The sequence below is a fragment of the Bufo bufo genome, chromosome 11, assembly GCF_905171765.1.
Source record: "Bufo bufo chromosome 11, aBufBuf1.1, whole genome shotgun sequence".
NCBI classification, from domain to species: domain Eukaryota; kingdom Metazoa; phylum Chordata; class Amphibia; order Anura; family Bufonidae; genus Bufo; species Bufo bufo.
In genome coordinates, this window is record NC_053399.1 from 95,481,171 (window position 1) to 95,507,648 (window position 26,478).

The window sequence follows — 26,478 nt, forward strand, 5'->3', positions numbered from 1 at the left end:
CACTATCCAACTATGGGGGAAGGAGGGAGTTGAAGGGGCACAGCAGAAGCTACACTCCACAACAGGAACAAAAATATGTGCCCCTTCTATGGATTCCAAGACGCGCAATGTCAGAATAAGACACGTTATAGGCAACTTCCGGATTTGTAGATCTAGTATAAGAGAACATAACAAGACGTGCCCGGAATGGGAAATGTAACTTACCCTTCTTCTCTCCAGTGAATGGAACAAGGTCTTCTCTCTCCTCCGCATCAAGAGCCTCCTTCTCCAGATGCTGTAAGAGGGCATCTCTGTCCAGAGGGCCGGTGGCGGTCTTTGCGGTTTGGTCTCTTTGGCGCATCCCGGCCGGGAGAAGAATGTTCTAGGAAACCGTTAAGAAAAAAATCTATAGTGAACACGATAACTACTATAATACTGCCTCCTATGTACAAGAATATAACTACTATAATACTGCCTCCTATGTACAAGAATATAACTACTATAATACTGCCTCCTATGTACAAGAATATAACTACTATAATACTGCTCCTATGTACAAGAATATAACTACTATAATACTGCTCCTATGTACAAGAATATAACTACTATAATACTGCTCCTATGTACAAGAATATAACTACTATAATACTGCTCCTATGTACAAGAATATAACTACTATAATACTGCTCCTATGTACAAGAATATAACTACTATAATACTGCCTCCTATGTACAAGAATATAACTACTATAATACTGCCTCCTATGTACAAGAATACTACTACTATAATACTGCCTCCTATGTACAAGAATATAACTACTATAATACTGCTCCTATGTACAAGAATATTGTAACGGAACGCCTAGCACCCCGACCGGGTAGCTCCGTCGATATATGCTCCTAGTGCTTCCAGAGGACTCTAAGCACTCCACTTGACAGCGTACGCACTGCAGACCCCATCCAGAGAACAGGAACCATGAACAAGCTCTTACAAGAGCTTATACTCAGGGGAGTATTGTGATATAGCAATCCCCAAGAGTGTAGTTATCGCATTCCCCAAACATGAGCCAAAACTTCATGAAGGTATAAAAGCAACAACTTTATTCTAACACACAAGCATTTTATGCACATCTTCCAACAAGGCCACCACCCACAGGGTTTTGTAAAAACAGCCAATCACATGCATTTACAGTATTCAAACCTCCCCAGCAATTGTACACAAAAATCCCCTTCCCTCTGTCTGTAACGCAATAAACAAAATACAATGAGCATTGTCTGAGACGCAATTAACTAACACAATGAGCATTGTCTGAGACGAAATCCACAAAATACAATTACCAAACGTAATGGACTAACTTGAACCCTGGTCTAATTCGTGGGGGTGAGAGTTCAAGTTAGTCCAAGTCCTTTGTGAACAAATGAGGCCTGGCTGATGAGAGGGCCCATAATCCTGGGGCAAGAGGCTAGTAGCCAGGCCCCTCCAAAATCCAGTGGCGAGGTTGGTTTCGCCACACATCTCCCCCTCCCAGGGAAGACTAACCAGATACCTGACCTCACGGTCAGTACCTGAGTTAGTCTGGCAGTCCAACCACAACCCAATACTGGACCTGTTGAATTTTGGGGCCTGGCTCTGTTCTGTATGTTCCCAGCTGTTGAGTGGGCATCTGCGACTCCTTGCTTAATTGTGGTTCTCTACCTTGAAGCTGTAGGTACTTGGTGGGCAGAGGCCGACTGCGCTCTGCCCAGATGCCAGCTCTTCCGCTGGGGTAGCCTGTGGGAAGTTCGGCTCTGGAGAAGAGGATAGGGGAGGGCAGAGGCCGACTGTGCTCTGCCCAGATGCCAGCTCTTCCGCTGGGATGGGGTCATGGAATACTGCCCCCAGGACCTTGTTGCGGAACAGCTGTGGAGAGGAGGGATCGTTTACCTCCTCCTCCTGGCATTCCTGCAGGGTTGGTGGGGGATCCGTACCGGCCGTCCAGCATCCTGGTAGGCCTGGTGCAGAGACTGCGGTCCCATCTGCACCTGCCGACTGGGGTTCCTCCCAGTACCAGTCTATGAAGTCCCCTACCTCCACAGTTGGTGAGGAAGTAGGGGATACCTCAGCTGTGACTTGCCAGGGGTAGGGCTGCAGATCTGGGCCTGGTATCCAACTGTCTTTTCTCTTGCGCTGGGCTTGAATGGAGCGAAACAACTGTTGATAATCTTGCTCCAGTTCCCACTCCCTTTGGACCAGAAAGGTCAGATCTGCCCTCACCCCACTAGTTGTAGGCCAATTGTGCAAGTCCCACCTGTAGTCAGTAATGTCCCAAAATCTAGACTCTTCTGTGCTCCCAAAGTCAATGTCTTCAAAAGACTCCCACAATAAACCAGGGCAATTATATTCCTCACCTTCGGGCTTGGCGTACTCCTCCATCCATGGAGCCTGTCGTACTGTGTCCCACCATAGTGCTTGGTAAGCATCATCCAGCAGGTTTCCTGCCATACCAGTGCCTCAAGCTCTGACACCCACTCCATCAATGGTTGCTCTCCCAGTAGAGGTAGTCGCAACGCCAATCGCATTCGCAATCTCTGCTCCTCACTGGGAAGACTCTCACCCCTCAGACGCTGCACGTCCTCCAGGGCCTGGTGCCATACGCCTTTCCGCTCGGCATCCCTGTAATCTGGGTGATCTTCCTCGTTGCCCTCAATATACTCCACGAACGGTGTCTCCGAGCTGCTTCTCCTCACACTAGGACGCCATCCCACTGCTGCCACCAATGTAACGGAACGCCTAGCACCCCGACCGGGTACCTCCGTCGATATATGCTCCTAGTGCTTCCAGAGGACTCCAAGCACTCCACTTGACACCGTACGCACTGCAGACCCCACGAACCGCCGCAGCTTGGTTGGGGTCTCACAGTCCTCCACCTACGCTGGACCCAAGACTGGGCTTCAGCTTCCAGTGGGTGAACCTCTCCTACATCCAGAGAGCAGGAACCATGAACAAGCTCTTACAAGAGCTTATACTCAGGGGAGTATTGTGATATAGCAATCCCCAAGAGTGTAGTTATCGCATTCCCCAAACATGAGCCAAAACTTCATGAAGGTATAAAAGCAACTACTTTATTCTAACACACAAGCATTTTATGCACATCTTCCAACAAGGCCACCACCCACAGGGTTTTGTAAAAACAGCCAATCACATGCATTTACAGTATTCAAACCTCCCCAGCAATTGTACACAAAATCCCCTTCCCTCTGTCTGTAACGCAATAAACAAAATACAATCAGCATTGTCTGAGACGCAATTAACTAACACAATGAGCATTGTCTGAGACGCAATCCACAAAATACAATTACCAAACGTAATGGACTAACTTGAACCCTGGTCTAATTCGTGGGGGTGAGAGTTCAAGTTAGTCCAAGTACTTTGTGAACAAATGAGGCCTGGCTGATGAGAGGGCCCATAATCCTGGGGCAAGAGGCTAGTAGCCAGGCCCCTCCAAAACCCAGTGGCGAGGTTGGTTTCGCCACAAATATAACTACTATAATACTGCTCCTATATACAAGAATATAACTACTATAATACTGCTCCTATGTACAAGAGTATAATACTACTATAATACTGCTCCTATGTACAAGGATATAACTACTATAATACTGCTCCTATGTACAAGGATATAACTACTATAATACTGCTCCTATGTACAAGAATATAACTACTATAATACTGCTCCTATGTACAAGAATATAACTACTATAATACTGGGCTCCTATGTACAAGAATATAACTACTATAATACTGGGCTCCTATGTACAAGAATATAACTACTATAATACTGGGCTCCTATGTACAAGAATATAACTACTATAATACTGGGCTCCTATGTACAAGAATATAACTACTATAATACTGGGCTCCTATGTACAAGAATATAACTACTATAATACTGCTCCTATGTACAAGAATATAACTACTATAATACTGCTCCTATGTACAAGAATATAATACTACTATAATACTACCTTCTGTAAATTCATGGACCCCAGACCAGGCCTTACTCATGGTTGTAGTCATCATTACCTCAGGGTCCATCTCTTGCAGCTCCAAGTCCAGTTGGGCCAGCTCCTCTGCTGACATTGCCCCCATGATCGCATCTTCATCTATGTCCCGATACTTCTCCAGCTCCTTCTGGTAAGACATGGTGGTGGTGGAGGAGGTGGCGGCTTTTCAGCCCCTTCTACAGGAGAAGAAACAATGTTAGACCTTAGGGTCCATTCACACGTCCGTAGTGTATTGCGGATCCGCAATACACCCGGCCGGCACCCCCATAGAACTGCAATTGCGGACAAGAATAGGACATGTTCTATTTTTTTCCGTAGCCGCGGACCAGAAGTTCGGGCCCGCGCTCCGGAAATGCGGATGCGGACAGCGCACTGTGTGCTGTCCGCATCCATTCCTGCCCCATAGAGATTGAATGGGTCCGCACCCGTTCCGGATAATTGCGCAACGGGTGCTGACACATTCTACGGATGTGTGAATGGACCCTTAGTAGGCGGTTGTGTTTTTTGGGTCCACAGGTTGTAGCCCACCTTTCCCCTACAGGGTGGGTGTACTGTGATCCCCCTTGGAGTTGTTCCCTGTGACACCTCCGCTGTGATGATGACACATCCATAGAGGTATGGCGGCACAACATCTCACATACAGACAGTAACACTGGGACATCGGGATTATACTGAATAGAAGCGGCATACAGTGGACGGGCCGGACACTCGTGTAACCAAAAATGTGCCGAAGGAGCTTCTATTTTCCATGTATAGTAAGTGACGTAGCAGTGTAATATAGTCTAATCCCTATCTCACAGTTATATTGTCTGTATGTGAGACGTTGTCTATAATACCGCAGTGCAGATCCTGTGTAGTCTTTATGGACCTTACTACATAGAATATATCCTCCTAGGGTCAACATACACTGCATAAATAATACCGTCATACAGTGCATTAATACTAACAGTGTATAAATACTGTCATAATGTACATTAATATTAACAGTATATAAATAATACAGTCAAACAGTGTATAAATAGTCATCCAGTGCATTAATACTAACATTGTATAAATACCGTCATACTGTCATAATGTGCATTAATACTAACAGCAAAAAATAATAGTCATACAAGCATTAATACTACTAACAGTGTATAAATAATACTGTCATACTGTGCATTAATACTAACAGTATATAAATAATACCGTCATACAGTGCATCAATACTACTAACAGTCTATAAATAATACAGTCATCCAGTGCATTAATACTAACATTGTATAAATAATACCATCATACTGTCATAATGTGCATTAATACTAACAGCAAAAATACAGTCATACAAGCATTAATACTACTAACAGTGTATAAATAATACAGTCATACTGTGCATCAATACTACTAACAGTCTATAAATACAGTCATCCAGTGCATTAATACTAACATACAGTGTATAAATAATTCTGTCATACAGTGCATTAATACTGCTAACAGTGCATAAGTAATACTGTCATAATGTGCATTAATACTAACAGTATATAAATAATACCGTCATACAGTGCATTAATACTAACAAACAGCGTATAAGTCACTGTCATAATGTGCAATACTGACAAACAGTATATAAATAATACCGTCACACAGTGCACTAATACTGCTAACAGTGTATACATAATACTGTCATACAGTGCCCTAATACTACTAACAGTGTATAAATACAGCCATCCAGTCCATTAATACTACTAACATACAGTATATAAAAAATACTGTCATACAAGAACATTAATACTACTAACAAATAGTGTATAAATAATACAGCCATCCAGTGCATTAATACTACTAACATACAGTGTATAAATAATACTGTCATACAGAGCCTTGATTGGTTCCGATGACTTATCCTCAGGGTAGGTCATCAGTATCTGATGGGTGGGGGTTGGACACCCAGGACCCCCGCCGGTCAGATGTTTGTGAAGGCACAGGCACTCCTGTGAGCGCTGCTGCTTTCCCCAGGTCATGTGACAACACGCTTATTGGTCACGTGGCTCAGGAGCAGTTCGGCCACAAAGTGAATGGGGGTGAGCGCGATACCGAGGACGGCCACAGCCCACAGGAGCGCTGGTGTCAGCCCCCCACCCATCAGATATAGATGACCTATCCTGAGGACATAAAATCATGGAAAACTCATTTATGACAAAAAAACATGTAGTGCATAAATAATACCGCCATACAGCTACATTAACCGCTATGACTGGAAGCTCGTAGCCGGCATAGATTTCACTGGCGCACGGACTGCAGGAGGATGAAGCGGGCACCTCGTAATACATGAAATGCAGACTGGCACAGAACGTAAATAATAGCAGAGTTCATAACACCGTACAGTGTATAATACCGCCATACAGTGCACTAAACCATACAGTATATACCAATAATACCGCCATACAGTGGACTAAACCATACAGTATATACCAATAATACCGCCATACAGTGGACTAAACCATACAGTATATACCAATAATACCGCCATACAGTGCACTAAACCATACAGTATATACCAATAATACCGCCATACAGTGCACTAAACCATACAGTATATACCAATAATACCACCATACAGTGGACTAAACCATACAGTATATACCAATAATACCGCCATACAGTGGACTAAACCACACAGTATATACCAATAATACCGCCATACAGTGGACTAAACCATACAGTATATACCAATAATACCGCCATACAGTGGACTAAACCATACAGTATATACCAATACCGCCATACAGTGGACTAAACCATACAGTATATACCAATAATACCGCCATACAGTGGACTAAACCATACAGTATATACCAATAATACCGCCATACAGTGCACTAAACCATACAGTATATACCAATAATACCGCCATACAGTGCACTAAACCATACAGTATATACCAATAATACCACCATACAGTGGACTAAACCACACAGTATATACCAATAATACCGCCATACAGTGGACTAAACCATACAGTATATACCAATAATACCGCCATACAGTGGACTAAACCATACAGTATATACCAATAATACCGCCATACAGTGGACTAAACCATACAGTATATACCAATAATACCGCCATACAGTGCACTAAACCATACCGTATATACCAATAATACCGCCATACAGTGCACTAAACCACACAGTATATACCAATACCGCCATACAGTGCACTAAACCATACCGTATACCAATAATACCACCATACAGTGCACTAAACCATACAGTATATACCAATAATACCGCCATACAGTGCACTAAACCATACCGTATATACCAATACCGCCATACAGTGCACTAAACCATACAGTATATACCAATACCGCCATACAGTGCACTAAACCATACAGTATATACCAATAATACCGCCATACAGTGCACTAAACCATACAGTATATACCAATAATACCGCCATACAGTGCACTAAACCATACCGTATATACCAATACCGCCATACAGTGCACTAAACCACACAGTATATACCAATACCGCCATACAGTGCACTAAACCATACAGTATATACCAATACCGCCATACAGTGCACTAAACCATACAGTATATACCAATAATACCGCCATACAGTGCACTAAACCATACAGTATATACCAATAATACCGCCATACAGTGGACTAAACCATACAGTATATACCAATAATACCGCCATACAGTGCACTAAACCATACAGTATATACCAATAATACCGCCATACAGTGCACTAAACCATACCGTATATACCAATAATACCGCCATACAGTGCACTAAACCATACCGTATATACCAATAATACCGCCATACAGTGCACTAAACCATACAGTATATACCAATACCGCCATACAGTGCACTAAACCATACAGTATATACCAATACCGCCATACAGTGCACTAAACCATACCGTATATATACCAATACCGCCATACAGTGCACTAAACCATACAGTATATACAAATACCGCCATACAGTGCACTAAACCATACAGTATATACCAATAATACCGCCATACAGTGCACTAAACCATACAGTATATACCAATAATACTGCCATACAGTGCACTAAACCATACAGTATATACCAATAATACCACCATACAGTGGACTAAACCATACAGTATATACCAATAATACCGCCATACAGTGGACTAAACCATACAGTATATAACAATAATACCGCCATACAGTGCACTAAACCATACCGTATATACCAATAATACCGCCATACAGTGGACTAAACCACACAGTATATACCAATAATACCGCCATACAGTGCACTAAACCACACAGTATATACCAATAATACCGCCATACAGTGCACTAAACCATACAGTATATAACAATAATACCACCATACAGTGCACTAAACCATACAGTATATAACAATAATACCACCATACAGTGCACTAAACCATACAGTATATAACAATAATACCGCCATACAGTGGACTAAACCATACAGTATATAACAATAATACCGCCATGCAGTACCATAATAATTCTCATACATCTTACATACCGTATACACGGCACGCCATATACCGTACACATCATGCATATAGTGGCGCACACACAGGACAGGGGACCCACAAATAAGAATACGACCCCTTACAGGTCCTGAGACGAGACTCCTAACCCCCTGACGGGAGTACAACCCAAAAACCCTGGGGCCCCTGTGCAGATCCTCACCCCAATGTAAAGCCTGGGATGGGCCCCTCTGTCCAGGAGCCCTATGACAGGTGCCCCGTACAGTCCTGTGCACCACCAGATGCAGCACACGGAGCGGAGAGCTCGCTGTCAGTGCCGCCTGCTGCTCACTAAGAGTTAATCAGCCTCAGACAGAACTGACTCAGCAGGGGCCCGAGCCACCAGGATCCTAATCTAAACTGACAGGGGGCCGGGACTACGACCTACTACTACACCCAGTATAGAGAGGGAGAAGTGGTACTGTGCACTACACCCGGTACAGAGAGGGAGAAGTGGTACTGTGCACTACACCCAGTACAGAGAGGGAGAAGTGGTACTGTGCACTACACCCGGTACAGAGAGGGAGAAGTGGTACTGTGCACTACACCCAGTATAGAGAGGGAGAAGTGGTACTGTGCACTACACCCGGTACAGAGAGGGAGAAGTGGCACTGTGCACTACACCCAGTATAGAGAGGGAGCAGTGGTACTGTGCACTACACCCGGTATAGAGAGGGAGAAGTGGTACTGTGCACTAACACCCGGTATAGAGAGGGAGAAGTGGTACTGTGCACTACACCCAGTACAGAGAGGGAGAAGTGGTACTGTGCACTACACCCAGTACAGAGAGGGAGAAGTGGTACTGTGCCCTACACCCAGTATAGAGAGGGAGCAGTGGTACTGTGCACTACACCCAGTATAGAGAGGGAGCAGTGGTACTGTGCACTACACCCAGTATAGAGAGGGAGCAGTGGTACTGTGCACTACACCCAGTATAGAGAGGGAGCAGTGGTACTGTGCACTACACCCAGTATAGAGAGGGAGCAGTGGTACTGTGCACTACACCCAGTATAGAGAGGGAGCAGTGGTCCTGTGCACTACACCCAGTACAGAGAGGGAGAAGTGGTACTGTGCACTACACCCAGTACAGAGAGGGAGAAGTGGTACTGTGCACTACACCCAGTATAGAGAGGGAGAAGTGGTACTGTGCACTACACCCAGTATAGAGAGGGAGAAGTGGTACTGTGCACTACACCCAGTATAGAGAGGGAGAAGTGGTACTGTGCACTACACCCAGTATAGAGAGGGAGAAGTGGTACTGTGCACTACACCCAGTATAGAGAGGGAGCAGTGGTCCTGTGCACTACACCCAGTATAGAGAGGGAGCAGTGGTCCTGTGCACTACACCCGGTATAGAGAGGGAGCAGTGGTCCTGTGCACTACACCCGGTATAGAGAGGGAGCAGTGGTCCTGTGCACTACACCCAGTATAGAGAGGGAGCAGTGGTACTGTGCACTACACCCAGTATAGAGAGGGAGCAGTGGTCCTGTGCACTACACCCGGTATAGAGAGGGAGCAGTGGTCCTGTGCACTACACCCGGTATAGAGAGGGAGCAGTGGTACTGTGCCCTACACCCAGTATAGAGAGGGAGCAGTGGTACTGTGCCCTACACCCAGTATAGAGAGGGAGCAGTGGTACTGTGCCCTACACCCAGTATAGAGAGGGAGCAGTGGTACTGTGCCCTACACCCAGTATAGAGAGGGAGCAGTGGTACTGTGCCCTACACCCAGTATAGAGAGGGAGCAGTGGTACTGTGCCCTACACCCAGTATAGAGAGGGAGCAGTGGTACTGTGCACTACACCCAGTATAGAGAGGGAGCAGTGGTACTGTGCACTACACCCAGTATAGAGAGGGAGCAGTGGTACTGTGCACTACACCCGGTATAGAGAGGGAGCAGTGGTACTGTGCACTACACCCAGTATAGAGAGGGAGAAGTGGTACTGTGCACTACACCCAGTATAGAGAGGGAGAAGTGGTACTGTGCACTACACCCAGTATAGAGGGAGAAGTGGTACTGTGCACTACACCCAGTATAGAGGGAGAAGTGGTACTGTGCACTACACCCAGTATAGAGGGAGAAGTGGTACTGTGTACTACACCCAGTATAGAGGGAGAAGTGGTACTGTGCACTACACCCAGTATAGAGGGAGAAGTGGTACTGTGCACTACACCCAGTATAGAGGGAGAAGTGGTACTGTGCACTACACCCAGTATAGAGGGAGAAGTGGTACTGTGTACTACACCCAGTATAGAGGGAGAAGTGGTACTGTGCACTACACCCAGTATAGAGGGAGAAGTGGTACTGTGCACTACACCCAGTATAGAGGGAGAAGTAGTACTGTGCACTACACCCAGTATAGAGGGAGAAGTGGTACTGTGCACTACACCCAGTATAGAGAGGGAGAAGTGGTACTGTGCACTACACCCAGTATAGAGAGAGAGCTGTGCCAGCTGGAGGGTGCGCGCACAGAGCGCTGCTGTTCCCCTCTTGTACAGTAGCGCTCTGTGCGCGCATTCTCCCGCTGGCACAGCTGTCCGTGCGCTTTTGCTGTCAGCGGAGTATGGAGCTCAGGCTCACCTCTGATTGGTGAACCGCACGGAAGCCACGCCTGGGGGGCGGGATGTTGGCCCTTTAAACTTTGGCGCTCACGCGGCCGCCCTAGCGCCGATGCTCCCATCAGAGCGTCACGGCAGCAAGTCGGGCAGTGACCCACTATTACTTATGTCTCCTGAGGAGGTGCCACGTGTATGTCGGCACAGAAACGCACTGAGCCACTTCAATGGTACGTCTCCTAGGATTAGGGGCACGCTGGATATACCAGATGACAGCTGCGCCAGTTTAGGTTAGAGATGTCCTAGATGGCACACACTCTTACCATATCTAGGACCTGACTCTGGTGGTGCCGGCCACAGATAGTCACACCACTGACGTCCACATCCATAGGTCTCACTGTCTGGTTATATATGGTTTAACCGTTTAAACACCAGATTTGGAGTTTTTAACGTTCCCATCAGGCTTAGTGATATTCACCATTGGAATAGGGACGTATACCTTCATACCTTCCTCTGGGACAACCGGTCATGGCTATGAAAGCTAGCCCGTCTGTCCCATCCGGCACAGAAGCTACTGCAGGGCCCTGTGCTGTGTGGCCCCTGGGGTGATACAGTCTGCTGAGCCAGTGTGATACTGGCCACTAGAGGCGCTGTCGTGCTGCTCCCTTGTCCCAGGAGGTTGCACTCAGGTCGGGGATGCTGCCCGTTACTAGACATGGAGATTTAGAGGGGCTCTGGAGAATTCCTCGATGTCCACTCTGCGGCACATTCAGCCCGTGCCAACCACAGATTATCCCCGACTGCACCGCTGCTCACGAAAGGGTTCACCCCCGGGCCAAATAACCCTTCGTGTGCCAGCGGGACAACAGCTGCCACCCCCTGCAGTCAGAGCGTGCCCGGAAACTACAAATGCCAACATGCCCTGTCAGTCTAGGCCGAGAATACTGATGTTGGGTCAGCTGACGGGCATGTCAGTGGTGGGGGAGGTGCCCTGACTGGCACTTTGGAGGGTGTGGTAACCAGAAAAAAAACTGTCAGATCACAAATATATTACATTTACTTACATAGTGTGGCGCCACCTGGTGTTCAAAGTGTAAAGCCATATGAAAGTCCACCTAATAAGCAGGGTGCTGGTGGATGCGCATGCTCAATCACCGTCCCTACTCTTCTCATTCTTATTCTCAGCCTATACAAAGTGCTTCTCCGCTGCTCGTCAGGGAAGGACCAGAGCCGGTGCAGTAGTATGGCGGTATGCAGCAATAATCAGCAGTCTGAGGAGTGACTTTTGAGCACACAAGTGCTATTTCTCTTCATTGCATTGTGCAACTATTATTTTTACCATCTGCAGGAGAACCTGCTGGATTCTACAGTCATGTGAAAAAATTAGGACACCCTTTGAAAGCATGTGGTTTTTTGTAACATTTTTAATAAATGGTTATTTCATCTCCGTTTCAACAATACAGAGAGATTAAAGTAATCCAACTAAACAAAGAAAACTGAAGAAAAGTCTTTTCAAGATCTTCTGTAAATGTCATTCTACAAAAATGCCTATTCTAACTGAGGAAAAAGATAGGACACCCTCACATGTATTCCCTCTTAAATTGGCTCAGATCTCACACAGGTATATCACACCAGGTGCACATAATTAGTAGATCGTTACTCTGCATGTTGAATGAGGCTTGCCCTATTTAAACCTCAGACATTTAGTTTGGTGTGCTCCTGACTGTTGAAGTGAGAGTGAGCACCATGGTGAGAGCAAAAGAGCTGTCAGAGGACTTCAGAAAAAAGATTGTAGCAGCCTATGAGTCTGGGAAGGGATTTAAAAAGATCTCAAAAGATTTTGAAATCAGCCATTCCACTGTCCGGAAGATAGTCTACAAGTGGAGGGCTTTCAAAACAACTGCCAACATGCCCAGGACTGGTCGCCCCAGCAAGTTCACCCCAAGAGCAGACCGCAAGATGCTAAAAGAGGTATCCAAAAACCCTAAAGTGTCATCTCGAGAACTACAGCAGGCTCTGGCTACTGTTGATGTAGAAGTACATGCCTCTACAATCAGAAAGAGACTGTACAAGTTTAACTTGCATGGGAGGTGTGCAAGGAGGAAACCTTTGCTTTCCAAGAGAAACATCGAGGCCAGACTGACATTTGCCAGCGATAAAGTTGACAAAGACCAGGACTTCTGGAATAATGTTCTTTGGACAGATGAGTCCAAAATTGAATTATTTGGACACAACAGCAGAGGACATGTTTGGCGTAAACCAAACACAGCATTCCAAGAAAAGAACCTCATACCAACTGTGAAGCATGGAGGTGGAAGTGTCATGGTTTGGGGCTGCTTTGCTGCAGCAGGACCTGGTCAGCTCACCATCATAGAATCCACGATGAATTCTACTGTGTATCAGAAGGTGCTTGAAGAACATGTGAGACCATCAGTTAGAAAATTAAAGCTGAAGCGGAACTGGACCATGCAACATGACAATGACCCAAAACATACTAGTAAATCAACCAAAGATTGGCTGAAAAAGAAGAAATGGAGAGTCCTGGAATGGCCAAGTCAAAGTCCAGATTTGAATCCCATTGAGATGCTGTGGGGTGACTTGAAAAGGGCTGTACGTGCAAGAAACCCCTCAAACATCTCACAGCTGAAAAAGTTCTGCATTGAGGAGTGGGGTAAAATTTCCTCAGACCGATGTCGAAGACTGGTAGATGGCTACAAGAACCGTCTCACTGCAGTTATTTCAGCCAAAGGAGGTAACACTCGCTATTAGGGGCAAGGGTGTCCTATCTTTTTCCTCAGTTAGAATAGGCATTTTTGTAGAATGACATTTACAGAAGATCTTGAAAAGACTTTTCTTCAGTTTTCTTTGTTTAGTCGGATTACTTTAATCTCTCTGTATTGTTGAAACGGAGATGAAATAACCATTTATTAAAAATGTTACAAAAAACCACATGCTTTCAAAGGGTGTCCTAATTTTTTCACATGACTGTACCTTTAAGGCTGCCAGAGGGGGGAGAAGACTGATTAGGAACTATACATTACTGTGGACTATATTTACAGCTGCTAGAAGTGTAAGGAGACTGACTGGTGAACAAACTTGGGAATACATTTACAGCTGTTGGAAGACGAGTGAATGGGAACTTCTTTTACAGCTGCCAGAAGTGGAGGGAGACTGACTGGAAACTCATTAAGGATAATCTTTACAGCTACCTGAGGAGGAAAAATAATTACTAAGGAATGTACTTAATATTATATTTACTGTTAGCTGAGAATGGAGGGGACTAAATTTAAGGCTGCCAGAGGAGGAAGGAGATGGATTGGGAATTTATGAAGTACCATGAGATATTTACAGCTGCCAGAAGTGGAGGGAGACTGACTGGAAACTCATTAAGGATAATCTTTACAGCTACCTGAGGAGGAAAAATACTTACTAAGGAATGTACTTGATATTATATTTACTGTTAGATGAGATTGGAGGGGACTAAATTTAAGGCTGCCAGAGGAGGAAGGAGATGGATTGGGAATTTATGAAGTACCATGAGATATTTACAGCTGCCAGAAGTGGAATGAGACTAAATGGGCACTTACTGGGAACAATATTTATAGGTGGTACTAAGGACTACATTTACTGTTGCCAGAGGTGGAAGAAGATTGCCTGTGAACTACATTTACAGCTGCCAGAGGAAGCAAGAGACTGACTGGGAACTTATTGGGGATTATGTTTAAAGCGACCTAAAAGTGACTCACTATGGAATTTACAAAGGATTATATTTACTGCTAGATCAAAAGGGAGGAGTTTGACTGCGAACTATATTTAAGGCTGCAAGAGGAGGAAGAAGACTGACTGGGAACTACATTTACAGCTGTCAGAGAAAGCAAGAGACTGACTGGGAACTTATATTTAAAGCTACCTGAAAGTGACTGGCAAGGGGTTTTACTAAGAATTATATTAAACTGCTAGAAGGGAGGAAACTGAATGAGAACTATATTTATTTAAGGCTGCAAGAGGAAGAAGACGACTGACTGGAGGTGAAATGGAGCATAGAGGGATGAGAGTCATAGAATGGGTGCCAAATGTTTCAAAACAGACACAAGGGTTATGCGACGCTGCCTAATATTACCACCCCCCCCACCCAGCAACAGAGTACCCCTTTATGTGATTAGTGGGGTAACCCCTTTATGTGGTTTTGGACTCTCCCAACATAACCAGTGGTGGCATTCTGGACCCGAAATACATTCGGCTGCTTACAGAATACGGACATCTGCACAACATCCTATGAAAGCTGGACGTGCGGGTAGAACTCAGCCAATAAGTAGGCCCCAAACGTACCCGGGGCCCGAGGGGGGGGGTTGAAGTCACGTGACAGGATATAGCGTAATACTGCTCAAAATCCCAGATAACCCAGCTTTCCCATAGCTTTTATCACATACACCCCATGTATACACAGACTGGTAAGGGACTGGCAACCCCCCCCGCCATCATATATAACCACCTGTCTGTGTCCGCTCCCTGAGGGGGCCCTTGTTAAAAATAATCCCCCCGTGCAAGACCCTTAAATCTGGAAGAAAACACAGCAGCTGCACTGGGACCCGTGTGCTCGCCCCACAGGGACAGGGCTGCAGACCGGGATTTACACCCTCGGCTCTGACCGCGCTCAGCTTTCTGGATTTTAAGGGGAAAAATTTGCAAAAAGTAACTAAAAAAAAATTTCTACAATAAACAAATGGTCTAAGAATACCGATCCCAGTTGTCAGGTTTGCACACAAATATGGTGCCGAGTTGTCAGGAGCCCCCAAACCAGGATATTTCTGGCACCAAGGCCCCCGCTATAGCGTTACCGCTACCAGAAATGTACTTTCCAAGAGGCATCAGCACATGAAAATCTAAAAAATGACGAAAACTATTTTAACCCAAATTATTTAATAAATAAAAAGTTAAAAAAATATAAATGAAAAATTTCAAAAAATTCCTATGAAGAAAAGTCAAGGCTGAATCACATAAAAGTAATACAAATGTTACTAATGTTCTTACCACATAAAAATACAACCCGGCGCAGAAAATAAAATGAAAAACTATTGTAAAAAGTTACACAACGTCTACATAAAGCCCCCATAAACTTGGGATCCTAAAATATCAGCAGGCTTACCTTGTGACTCTCCTGCCCGCAGTGTGCAGGGGGTCTGACCGAGCCTCAAAAGGGGATACTTTTGGAAGGGGTGTGACCCGGCTGTCATTAGGCTGCAGCTGGCGTACGGATCTTCCTCCGGGGGGACACCTAGTGGTCACTTTCCAGTACTGCGTCCTGGCTACCCTATCACCTGCTCGAAAAACTCACAAAGACAGGGAGTCATTGCATCAAGAGGAGTCTGTGACTGGAACTGTATGAGCATGCGGAAAAAAAAAAAACACTGCTGCAAAAATAACATCTTGGGGAAAAAATATGTGGTTTCTAAAATTTTCAAAAAGATCAGATTTTTAGAAAGAAAAAAGTGGTTTACAAAGTTAATAAAAAGAATCAGATTTTAAGGAAAAATGTGGTTTATAAGGTTATAAAAAAAAAACTGATTTTAGAAAAAAAAATGTGGTTTACAAAATTTCAAAAAATCTGATTTTAGAAAAAAAAAAATGGTTTACCAGGTTAATAAAACAAACTAAAACTGTCATTTATAATAAATACAATTCAGGTAAATTTTAAATACAGTTATTTAAAAATTACCTGAATTGTATTCATCATAAATGACAGTTGCTCAATTATAACAAAATAAAAACTCAACAATAAGATAAATCATATAATACAATAAAATAAAAAGGGATAATATAAAAATGGATTACATTACTATAAATAAAAAAATTAAATAGAGATTTTTTTTTTTAAACAATCTAAATACTCTCTTTTCCCCCTGCCATCCTGCAGGGCTGTAAGAACTGTTTACTTAGTTGTCCCCAGACACCTGTTTTGTTTTTTTTTGTTTTATGGTGGGGGTGGTAAAATGTCCTTTTTTGAAAAAAATAAAAAAAAAAAGAGAGCACAAGTTCAGCAAATTAATGAAAATTCTTGAAATTGCTGAATATTCTTGCAGCGGTAATAATTCAATGGCCATCAGAAGTATTTTCTTTGATTATTTTATTTTACATTTTCTCAATTGCACAAAATTTTGGAAATGTTTTTATACACTGAACAAAAATATAAACAACACTTTCGGTTTTGCTCCCATTTTGCAGGAGCTGAACTCAAAGATCTGAAACATTTTCTACATACACAGAAGACCCATTACTCTCGAATATTGTTCACAAATCTGTCTAAATCTGTGTTAGTGAGCACTTCTCCTTTGCCGAGAATCCATCCCACCTCACAGGTGTGGCATATCAAGGTTCTGATCAGACAGCATGAATATTGCACAGGTGTGCCTTAGACTGCCCACAATAAAAGGCCACTCTGAAATGTGCAGTTAGATCACACAGCACAATGTCACAGATGTCGCAACGTTTGAGGGAGCGTGCAATTGGCATGCTGACTGCAGGAATGTCTGCCAGAGCTGTTGCCCGTGCAATGAAAGTTCATTTCTCTACCATAAGCCGTCTCCAAAGGCTTTTAAGAGAATTTGGCAGTACATCCAACCGGCCTCACAACCGCAGACCACGTGTAACCACCCCAGCCCAGGACCTCCACATCCAGCATGTTCACCTCCATGATCGTCTGAGACCAGCCACCCGGACAGCTGCAGCAACAATCGGTTTGCATAACCAAAGAATTTCTGCACAAACTGTCAGAAGCCGTCTCAGGGAAGCTCATCTGCTCCTCGTCTTCATCGGGGTCTGGACCTGACTGCAGTTCGTCGTCGTAACCGACTTGAGTGGGCAAATGCTCACATTCGATGGCGTCTGGCACGTTGGAGAGGCGTTCTGTTCATGGATGAGTCCCGGTTTTCACTGTTCAGGGCAGATGGCAGACAGCGTGTGTGGCATCGTGTGGGTGAGCGGTTTGCTGACGTCAGCGTTGTGGATGGAGTGGCCCGCGGTGGGGTTATGGTATGGGCAGGAGTATGTTATGGACAACGAACACAGGTGCATTTTATTGATGGCATTGTGAATGCACAGAGATAACGTGACGAGATCCTGAGGCCCACTGTTGTGCCGTTCATCAACGACCATCGCCTCATGTTGCAGCATGATAATGCACGGCCCATATTGCAAGGATCTGTACACCATTCCTGGAAGCTGAAAACATCCCAGTTCTTCCATGGCCAGCATACTCACCGGACAGGTCACCCATTGAGCATGTTTGGGATGCTCTGGATCGGCGTATACGACAGCGTGTTCCAGTTCCTGCCAATATTCTGTAACTTCGCACAGAAGAGTGGACCAACATCCCACAGGCCACAATCAACAACCTGATCAACTCTACGCGACGGAGATGTGTTGCACTGCATGAGGCAAACGCTGGCCACACCAGATACTGACTGGTTTTCTGCCCCCCTTCCCCCCCCAGTAAGGCAAAACTGTGCACATTTCAGAGTGGCATTTTATTGTGGGCAGTCTAAGGCACACCTGTGCGATATTCATGCTGTCTAATCAGCACCTTGATATGCCACACCTGTGAGGTGGGATGGATTATCTCGGCAAAGGAGAAGCGCTCACTAACACAGATGTAGACAGATTTGGGAACAATATTTGAGAGTAATGGGTCTTCTGTGTATGTAGAAAATGTTTCAGATCTTTGAGTTCAGCTCATGCAAAATGGGAGCAAAACCGAAAGTGTTGTGTTTATGGGTTTGCATCCGCTCCACAATATTGCAGAACGGGTGCAGACCCATTTATTTTCAATAGGGGCCGCAAAAGATGAGGACAGCACACTGTGTGCTGTCCGCATCCGCACTTCCGACACGGACGGGCTGGTGTCCGTGTTTTGCGGATCCGCAATTTGCGGACGTGTGAATGGACCCTTACATATATAAAAATGAGTTTGTCTGTCTGGACGTTCTTTATGCGCGATCAAACGACTGAACCGATCTTCACTAAATTTGGCACACAGGTACATAAGGTGTCCGGGGAGGTTTTAGACCGGGTCTCAGCTCTCTAGGACGTACCGTTCCCGAGATATTCCCAAATGACCTGCAATAGCCAATACAAGCCCCCAACTGCCATACACACGGTCACATGTCCCTTATCAGCCAATAGAAGCTCGCAGGCCCTTAGTCTCCACATACACACAGTTTTACCCTAGGTTTCCATAACAACCCAGTCATTTTTCTTCACTGCTGTAGGTCAGCTTTAGGCTAGGTCTACACGACGACAATAAGTCGCACGACACATAGGGCACTACACTGCTACAAGCATCTACCTTGGATGGATTTTTTGCGACTGTCGTGTCGCAGCATGTCGCAGTGCGACACTATAGCCTATTATAAAAATTGTTGCGCGACATTAGTACGACAAAATGTCGTGCGTCACATGTCGTCATGTAGCCCTAGCTTTAATGGGGCAGGGTGCTGTGGAGGTCACTGCTAAGTCAGCAGGGTACTGTGAGGTCTCTGTTAAGGGAGCAGGGGACTGTGGAGGCCACTATTAAAGGGGGAGCTGCTGTGGAGGTCTCTGTTAAAAGGGCAGGTAACAGTGGAGATCACAGATAAGGGAACGGTGCCCTTTGGAGGTCAGTGTTAAGGGACAGGGTGCTGTATAGGTCACTGTTAAGGGGGCAGGCCCCTAAGGAGGTCAATGTCAAGGGAGTGGGGTGTTGTGAAACTCTGTTAAATGGACGGGCTGCTGTGAAGGTCAAAGTTAGGGGGATGGGCTGCTGTGGATGTCCCATTTTAAGGAGGTGGGGCACTGTGGTGGGGGGGTTCAGTGTTAAGGGGTGAGAGGCTGTGGAGTTCACTGTTAAGGGGGCAGGGTACTGTAGAGGTCACAATTATGGGGGATACTGTTGATATCTTAACGACACACAGAAACATTAAATGAAATATACCAGGGTCCTTCATGAAAATTACATACAGTACATACACATACAACAGCGACTTAAAAATATTAAAATAGACAAATCGCCAGGGCCAGATGGCATACACCCCCGTATCCTAAGAGATTTAAGTAATGTCATAGCCAGACCCTTATTTCTGATATTTACAGACTCTATACTGACAGGGAATGTTCCACAGGATTGGCGCATAGCAAATGTGGTGCCAATATTCAAAAAGGGTCCAAAAACAGACCCCGGAAACTATAGGCCGGTAAGTTTAACATCTGTTGTGTGTAAACGGTTTGAAGGTTTTCTGAGAGATGCTATGTTAGAGCATCTCAACGCAAATAAGCAAATAACGCCATATCAGCATGGCTTCGTGAGGGATCGGTCATGTCAAACTAATTTAATCAGTTTCTATGAGGAGGTAAGTTCTAGACTTGACAGCGGCGAATCAATGGATGTCGTATATCTGGACTTCTCCAAAGCATTTGACACTGTACCGCATAAAAGGTTAGTATATAAAATGAGAATGCTCGGGAGAAAACGTCTGTATGTGGGTAAGTAACTGTCTCAGTGATAGAAAACAAAGGGTGGTTATTAACGGTACATACTCAGATTGGGTCACTGTCACTAGTGGAGTACCTCAGGGGTCAGTATTGGGCCCTATTCTCTTCAATATATTTATTAATGATCTTGTAGAAGGCTTGCATAGTAAAGTATCAATTTTCGCAGATGACACTAAACTGTAAAGTAATTTACACTACAGAGGACAGTATACTATATATATATATATATATATATATATATATATATATATATATATACACACACACACACTACAGAGGACAGTATACTGTATATATATATATATACTACAGAGGACAGTATACTGTATATATATACTACAGAGGACAGTATACTGTAGATATATATACTACAGAGGACAGTATACTGTAGATATATACTACAGAGGACAGTATACTGTAGATATATACTACAGAGGACAGTATACTGCAGATATATACTACAGAGGACAGTATACTGCTAATATATACTACAGAGGACAGTATACTGCTAATATATACTACAGAGGACAGTATACTGCTAATATATACTACAGAGGACAGTATACTGCTAATATATACTACAGAGGACAGTATACTGTGTATATATACTACAGAGGACAGTATACTGTATATATACTACAGAGGACAGTATACTGTATATATACTACAGAGGACAGTATACTGTATATACACACTACAGAGGACAGTATACTGTATATACACTACAGAGGACAGTATACTACTACAGAGGACAGTATACTGTGTATATACTACAGAGGACAGTATACTGTATATACACTACAGAGGACAGTATACTACTACAGAGGACAGTATACTGTGTATATACTACAGAGGACAGTATACTACTACAGAGGACAGTATACTGTATATACACTACAGAGGACAGTATACTACTACAGAGGACAGTATACTGTATATATACTACAGAGGACAGTATACTGTATATACACTACAGAGGACAGTATACTGTATATATATACTACAGAGGACAGTATACTACTACAGAGGGATCTGGATAGATTGGAGGCTTGGGCAGATAAGTGGCAGATGAGGTTTAACACTGACAAATGTAAAGTTATGCACATGGGAAGAATATAACAGTATAGATAATTATTAGAGACCACCTGAGTCAGACAGAAATGATAGAATAAGTGATAAATTTAAAACTTAACGTTTAATATAGTACACATAGAAAATTGGTCCCACGATAATTGGATACAAAAAAGGAAACAATGCGGCGGTTCACCACATCGGTATTGATGGTACTAACAACCAAAACACATGAATGTAACAAAAAGTGCTTGGCGGCACCAAAAGGTAACCATGTGGTCCTACCGCTCTGATGAGGTGCTCCTCGGTACAACGAAGGCCCAGCTGGTGTTAATAGATGTGCACACCGTCGCTGAAAGCAGTTGTAAAACACAGGGTTATGAGTGCTAGGTATGCTGGCCCTAGTAATGCCCTAGGGCCCTACAATGACCTAAGTGACCTGACCACGGATCCCCGTGACCAGTCACACGCAGGAACCTAACCCTGGAATTTGTGCGCCCTAGAAAGCCCTCGCCTGCCTGATCCTTACACGCATGTTTGGCTGAAAGGATGAGTAAAAAGCTCATCAGGGGAGACACGGGAGCTCGGGCTACAGCTGTGCAGGGCACACGGACAATGATATCCACTGAGGCAAAGTGTGACCACCATCCTGGTGTGGAAAATAGTGGCCAAACTAGCTGTAGGGTAATAGGGGGAAAAACTCATACTGAGCCCCTCTCCTACCAACATTTCCCATTAAGGACTTTATTAATTGCAAGACACAGGGTGTAATTTATAAAATTACCTGTGATTGCAATTTGGAATATGTAGGAAAGACCAGACGCGAGTTGCGTAGGCGTCTGGGTGAGCAGGGACACAGTGGTCTCTAGGCATGTCCATGACTCATCAGGGTAACCCCAGCTGCTTGAAGGCAATGGGAATTGAAAAGGTTGGGCGTCCAATCCGTGGTGGGGATTGGGATCGTATGTTACTCCAGCGAGAATCCCGCTGGATTTACACGCTACGCACGGTCTCACCCACGGGCCTAAATGAGCAGCTTAACTACAGCAGTTTCATTTAGGCAGCCCATACCTATATGTATATTTTATAACATTGTACACATCATCTTTAGTCTGCTAACATTTGTTTGTATATTTGTGGTAGGATCGGCTATCAGAAAGGTGAACCTAGCCTATCTAACCCCTATCTACAACAAGCAGTAGAATTATGCCATGCCTGCCGTGGTAGGGCAGCCTAAAGGGGCCAAAAAGAGCAGACCTTGTTTAGAGTAAATATATACATACCGTTACGACACCCGATTTTGAATGAAAGACCTTTCACGATGGAGGTGCGGAATATACCGTATATATCACAGTGACTTCCATCTACCTTACCTCTCTGTCTTGTGTACCGCCACGTCGTTCTTGGAGATGGTTAATGCTGATGCAATTGAAAGAGCGGCCGGTAACCAGAAACGATTTACTCCTATGTTGACTAACATATGACCATATTACGAGAAGGTCTGAATCCTGAGAGCTGCAGACTGAAACAAACAATGGTGAATCTGTTGGAAGGACCTAGATGAACCCCAACCATGCGCCAAGGGCCCGATGGTCGGGCACCGACTGTTCCTGGTGGCAAAATACTTTACCTCTACTTATTCCCCAGGCCACACTTCCTATTAAGGGCCCAAAAGTCAGAACATGGCGTCTGCCGTCTTACTGTAGTAGTAAATTAAGTGAAATGTGTAAACCCACCAGGCCTGGGGAACCATCCACAGGAATACATGGCTATTTCGATTAACGAGCTAATGTTGCCTGTAATAAAGGACAGAACGTACACAATACCTGCAGTTGTGACAGAAAATGCTTAAGGTTGTGATAAACTGTATGCTGCGCCTGTAGTCGTGATAGGACTTGTGTCAGAAGACATGACAGACTTCGTAAACTGCGCCTTATACTGTACCTCCTACTGGAAGATGGACCGATACCCAGGACTTAGGCCGGACACCAACACCCTCAGCCCGAGTTTGTAGATGAAGTAAGCCTGCCTGGGAGAAGATGATGTCCACCAAGGCAGGCTTGGGATGACTGCTTATAAAGAAAACAATGAAAACCCAACAACCTAGAAAATAAAAGTCAGGGAAAACAATAACGTGAGTGAGACTCTAATGGCACAAGCAACACGTGCGAGCCACCACAAGAAAAATTGTATTGCGAGCCACAGATGACCGAGCCATGCGAGCGGGTCTGAAGGCAGAAAAAGACATGGAACTTACATGTTGTGGGACCACGCAGCCGGCCTCGAATGGCGTCGTTGTGTGTAAAATTTAAACGGCGGAGCCATGCGAGAGAGACTCTAATGGCGGAGCCATGCGAGAGAGACTCTAATGGCGGAGCCATGCGAGAGAGACTCTAATGGCGGAGCCATGCGAGAGAGACTCTAATGGCGGAGCCATGCGAGAGAGACTCTAATGGCGGAGCCATGCGAGAGAGACTCTAATGGCGGAGCCATGCGAGAGAGACTCTAATGGCGGAGCCATGCGAGAGAGACTCTAATGGCGGAGCCATGCGAGAGAGACTCTAATGGCGGAGCCATGCGAGAGAGACTCTAATGGCGGAGCCATGCGAGAGAGACTCTAATGGCGGAGCCATGCGAGAGAGACTCTAATGGCGGAGCCATGCGAGAGAGACTCTAATGGCGGAGCCATGCGAGAGAGACTCTAATGGCGGAGCCATGCGAGAGAGACTCTAATGGCGGAGCCATGCGAGAGAGACTCTAATGGCGGAGCCATGCGAGAGAGACTCTAATGGCGGAGCCATGCGAGAGAGACTCTAATGGCGGAGCCATGCGAGAGAGACTCTAATGGCGGAGCCATGCGAGAGAGACTCTAATGGCGGAGCCATGCGAGAGAGACTCTAATGGCGGAGCCATGCGAGAGAGACTCTAATGGCGGAGCCATGCGAGAGAGACTCTAATGGCGGAGAAGCCATATGTGTAACACTAAAACGGAGAAGTCATGCGTGAGAGACTAATGGCGAGAGAGACTCTAATGGCGGAGCCATGTGTAACTAAAACGGAGAAGCCATGCGTTATTTATAAACCACTTATGCAGCTCCAGTATGACTTGGGGACTCGCATAACCATGACCCTCTCCGACAATAAACCTAGGACGCTAACAGCCTACACCATATTGTACCCCTAAGGAATAACGGTCATCGGGCCCCCGAAGCCATGAGGCCCCCTGAAGCCAAGAGACTGGCCTGGATGACCTTACAGTGACGATAATTAAAACGTGAGCCAGACCTAAAGGCAAATGCATAGACATTAGTGATCGAACCACTTGCATGAACGAAACATTAACCAACCGCGAAATTGAAACAGATGGGAGAAAAAACAAGAGCCAGAGGCATTGCATTTCGCTAAGAAAAGACCCTTGTCGTGACAAACGAGTGAAAAACATGTGAAAACATAGTAGGAACTTACTCCTATTGGCCCACTGTCCACTAGGGAGCTATTTGGTTAACTGGGGCGGGAGATCAATCTGAGTGAATGCGAACCAGAAGTAAAGGAGACCAGTCTGAGTGAATGCAAACCAGGATTAAACACCACCCATTTTTTATTCCCCCCCCCCTCTCTCTTCCCCCCCCCCCCCAAGTAAACAGAAAAAGGTAGGCCTAAGGAATGTAACAAACCGAGGAAAGAAACGTAAGCCTGAAAAGAAAGCGGCTATCTTTATAGGAAGAGCAGTATCAGAGAGGTGTGCTGATAGCCCTAGTAAGAATACTGAGTAACCATTATGTAGCAATGAAAAGAAATGCAGCTTTAAGTGGAAGCAGAGTATAACATAAGATGTAAGAACAAGTGGGTAAATGCAGCTCTGGATGCGAGTGGTGCCTAAAAACCGCTATGGGCACAGCTCTGAGCATGAGGAGCATGGTATAAAGCAGCCGTATGAATGCAATCTGAAAGTGAGCAGAGTATTAATGTAATGCAACAGCGAACGCAGCTCTAGTAGTGAACGGTGTATAGGACAAAATGTAAATGCGGACACACGGATGTAGCTTTGAAGGTAACAATCCTAACCACGATCATTTGACCATTGGAGCCCAGCCCCAGAGCGCTACAAGTCACGGACCGTGTAACCAAGTCCGATCCTACCGTGAATGCCAGCACTCGCCTGGCACCTTCTGCCATTGCCCAGGCGCAACCGAACCTCCACATGATGCTGCAGGAGTTTTTATTTTTTAAATCGACCATTGATCCACATTTACCATCACTTAAACCCAGCACGCGTAGCTTGAGCCAACTGCAGACACGCGCCCCGCATGTAACGCAGGTATCAGAAAACATACCACCATGCCCACTCTAAGCACATGCTACCCCAATAACTGTATGCAATGGCCCCGCCAGGCCTCTGAATAGCCAGACAAACAATACAAACCACCATGGTCCGACTATTAGCGCCCAAACCTGCTTCATCCCAGAGCGCTACATGTCGTGGACCGCAGCGTGGGTCCCGTACACACAACTCCGATCCTACCATGAATACCAGCGCCCTCCTGCCGTCGCCCAGCCGTATAGAGCCTCCACACCATGCTGCTGTATCCTAGAGCTGAGCCAGAGGTAGTGAAATCATCAGCCTGGGCCCACAGGTGCCTATAAATAGCCTAGTAATCAGCCAGCCTGGGCCACAGGTGCCTATAAATAGCCTAGTAATCAGCCAGCCTGGGCCACAGGTGCCTATAATCAGCCTAGTAATCAGCCAGCCTGGGCCACAGGTGCGTGTA

The 26,478-nt window shown here is 45.2% G+C and overlaps 1 protein-coding gene across 2 annotated transcripts in view; it reads right to left on the bottom strand.

Moving 5' to 3' along the window:
- Positions 1 to 16,409, bottom strand: part of TMOD4 (tropomodulin 4) — a 29,186-nt gene extending 12,777 nt beyond the window's left edge. Inside the window, exons 1-3 of one of the 2 annotated variants that reach the window (XM_040411450.1) lie at positions 16,263 to 16,409; positions 4,042 to 4,198; positions 205 to 361 (exon numbers count right to left, since the gene is read on the bottom strand). In XM_040411450.1, coding sequence (XP_040267384.1) covers positions 205 to 361; positions 4,042 to 4,161 — 277 coding nt within the window. In that variant the 5' untranslated portion in view covers positions 4,162 to 4,198; positions 16,263 to 16,409. Of the gene's footprint in view, positions 1 to 204; positions 362 to 4,041; positions 4,199 to 8,724; positions 8,853 to 16,262 lie in introns of those variants that run through there. The other variant, XM_040411451.1, reaches the window with a different exon arrangement.
- Positions 16,410 to 26,478: the final 10,069 nt, after the last annotated feature.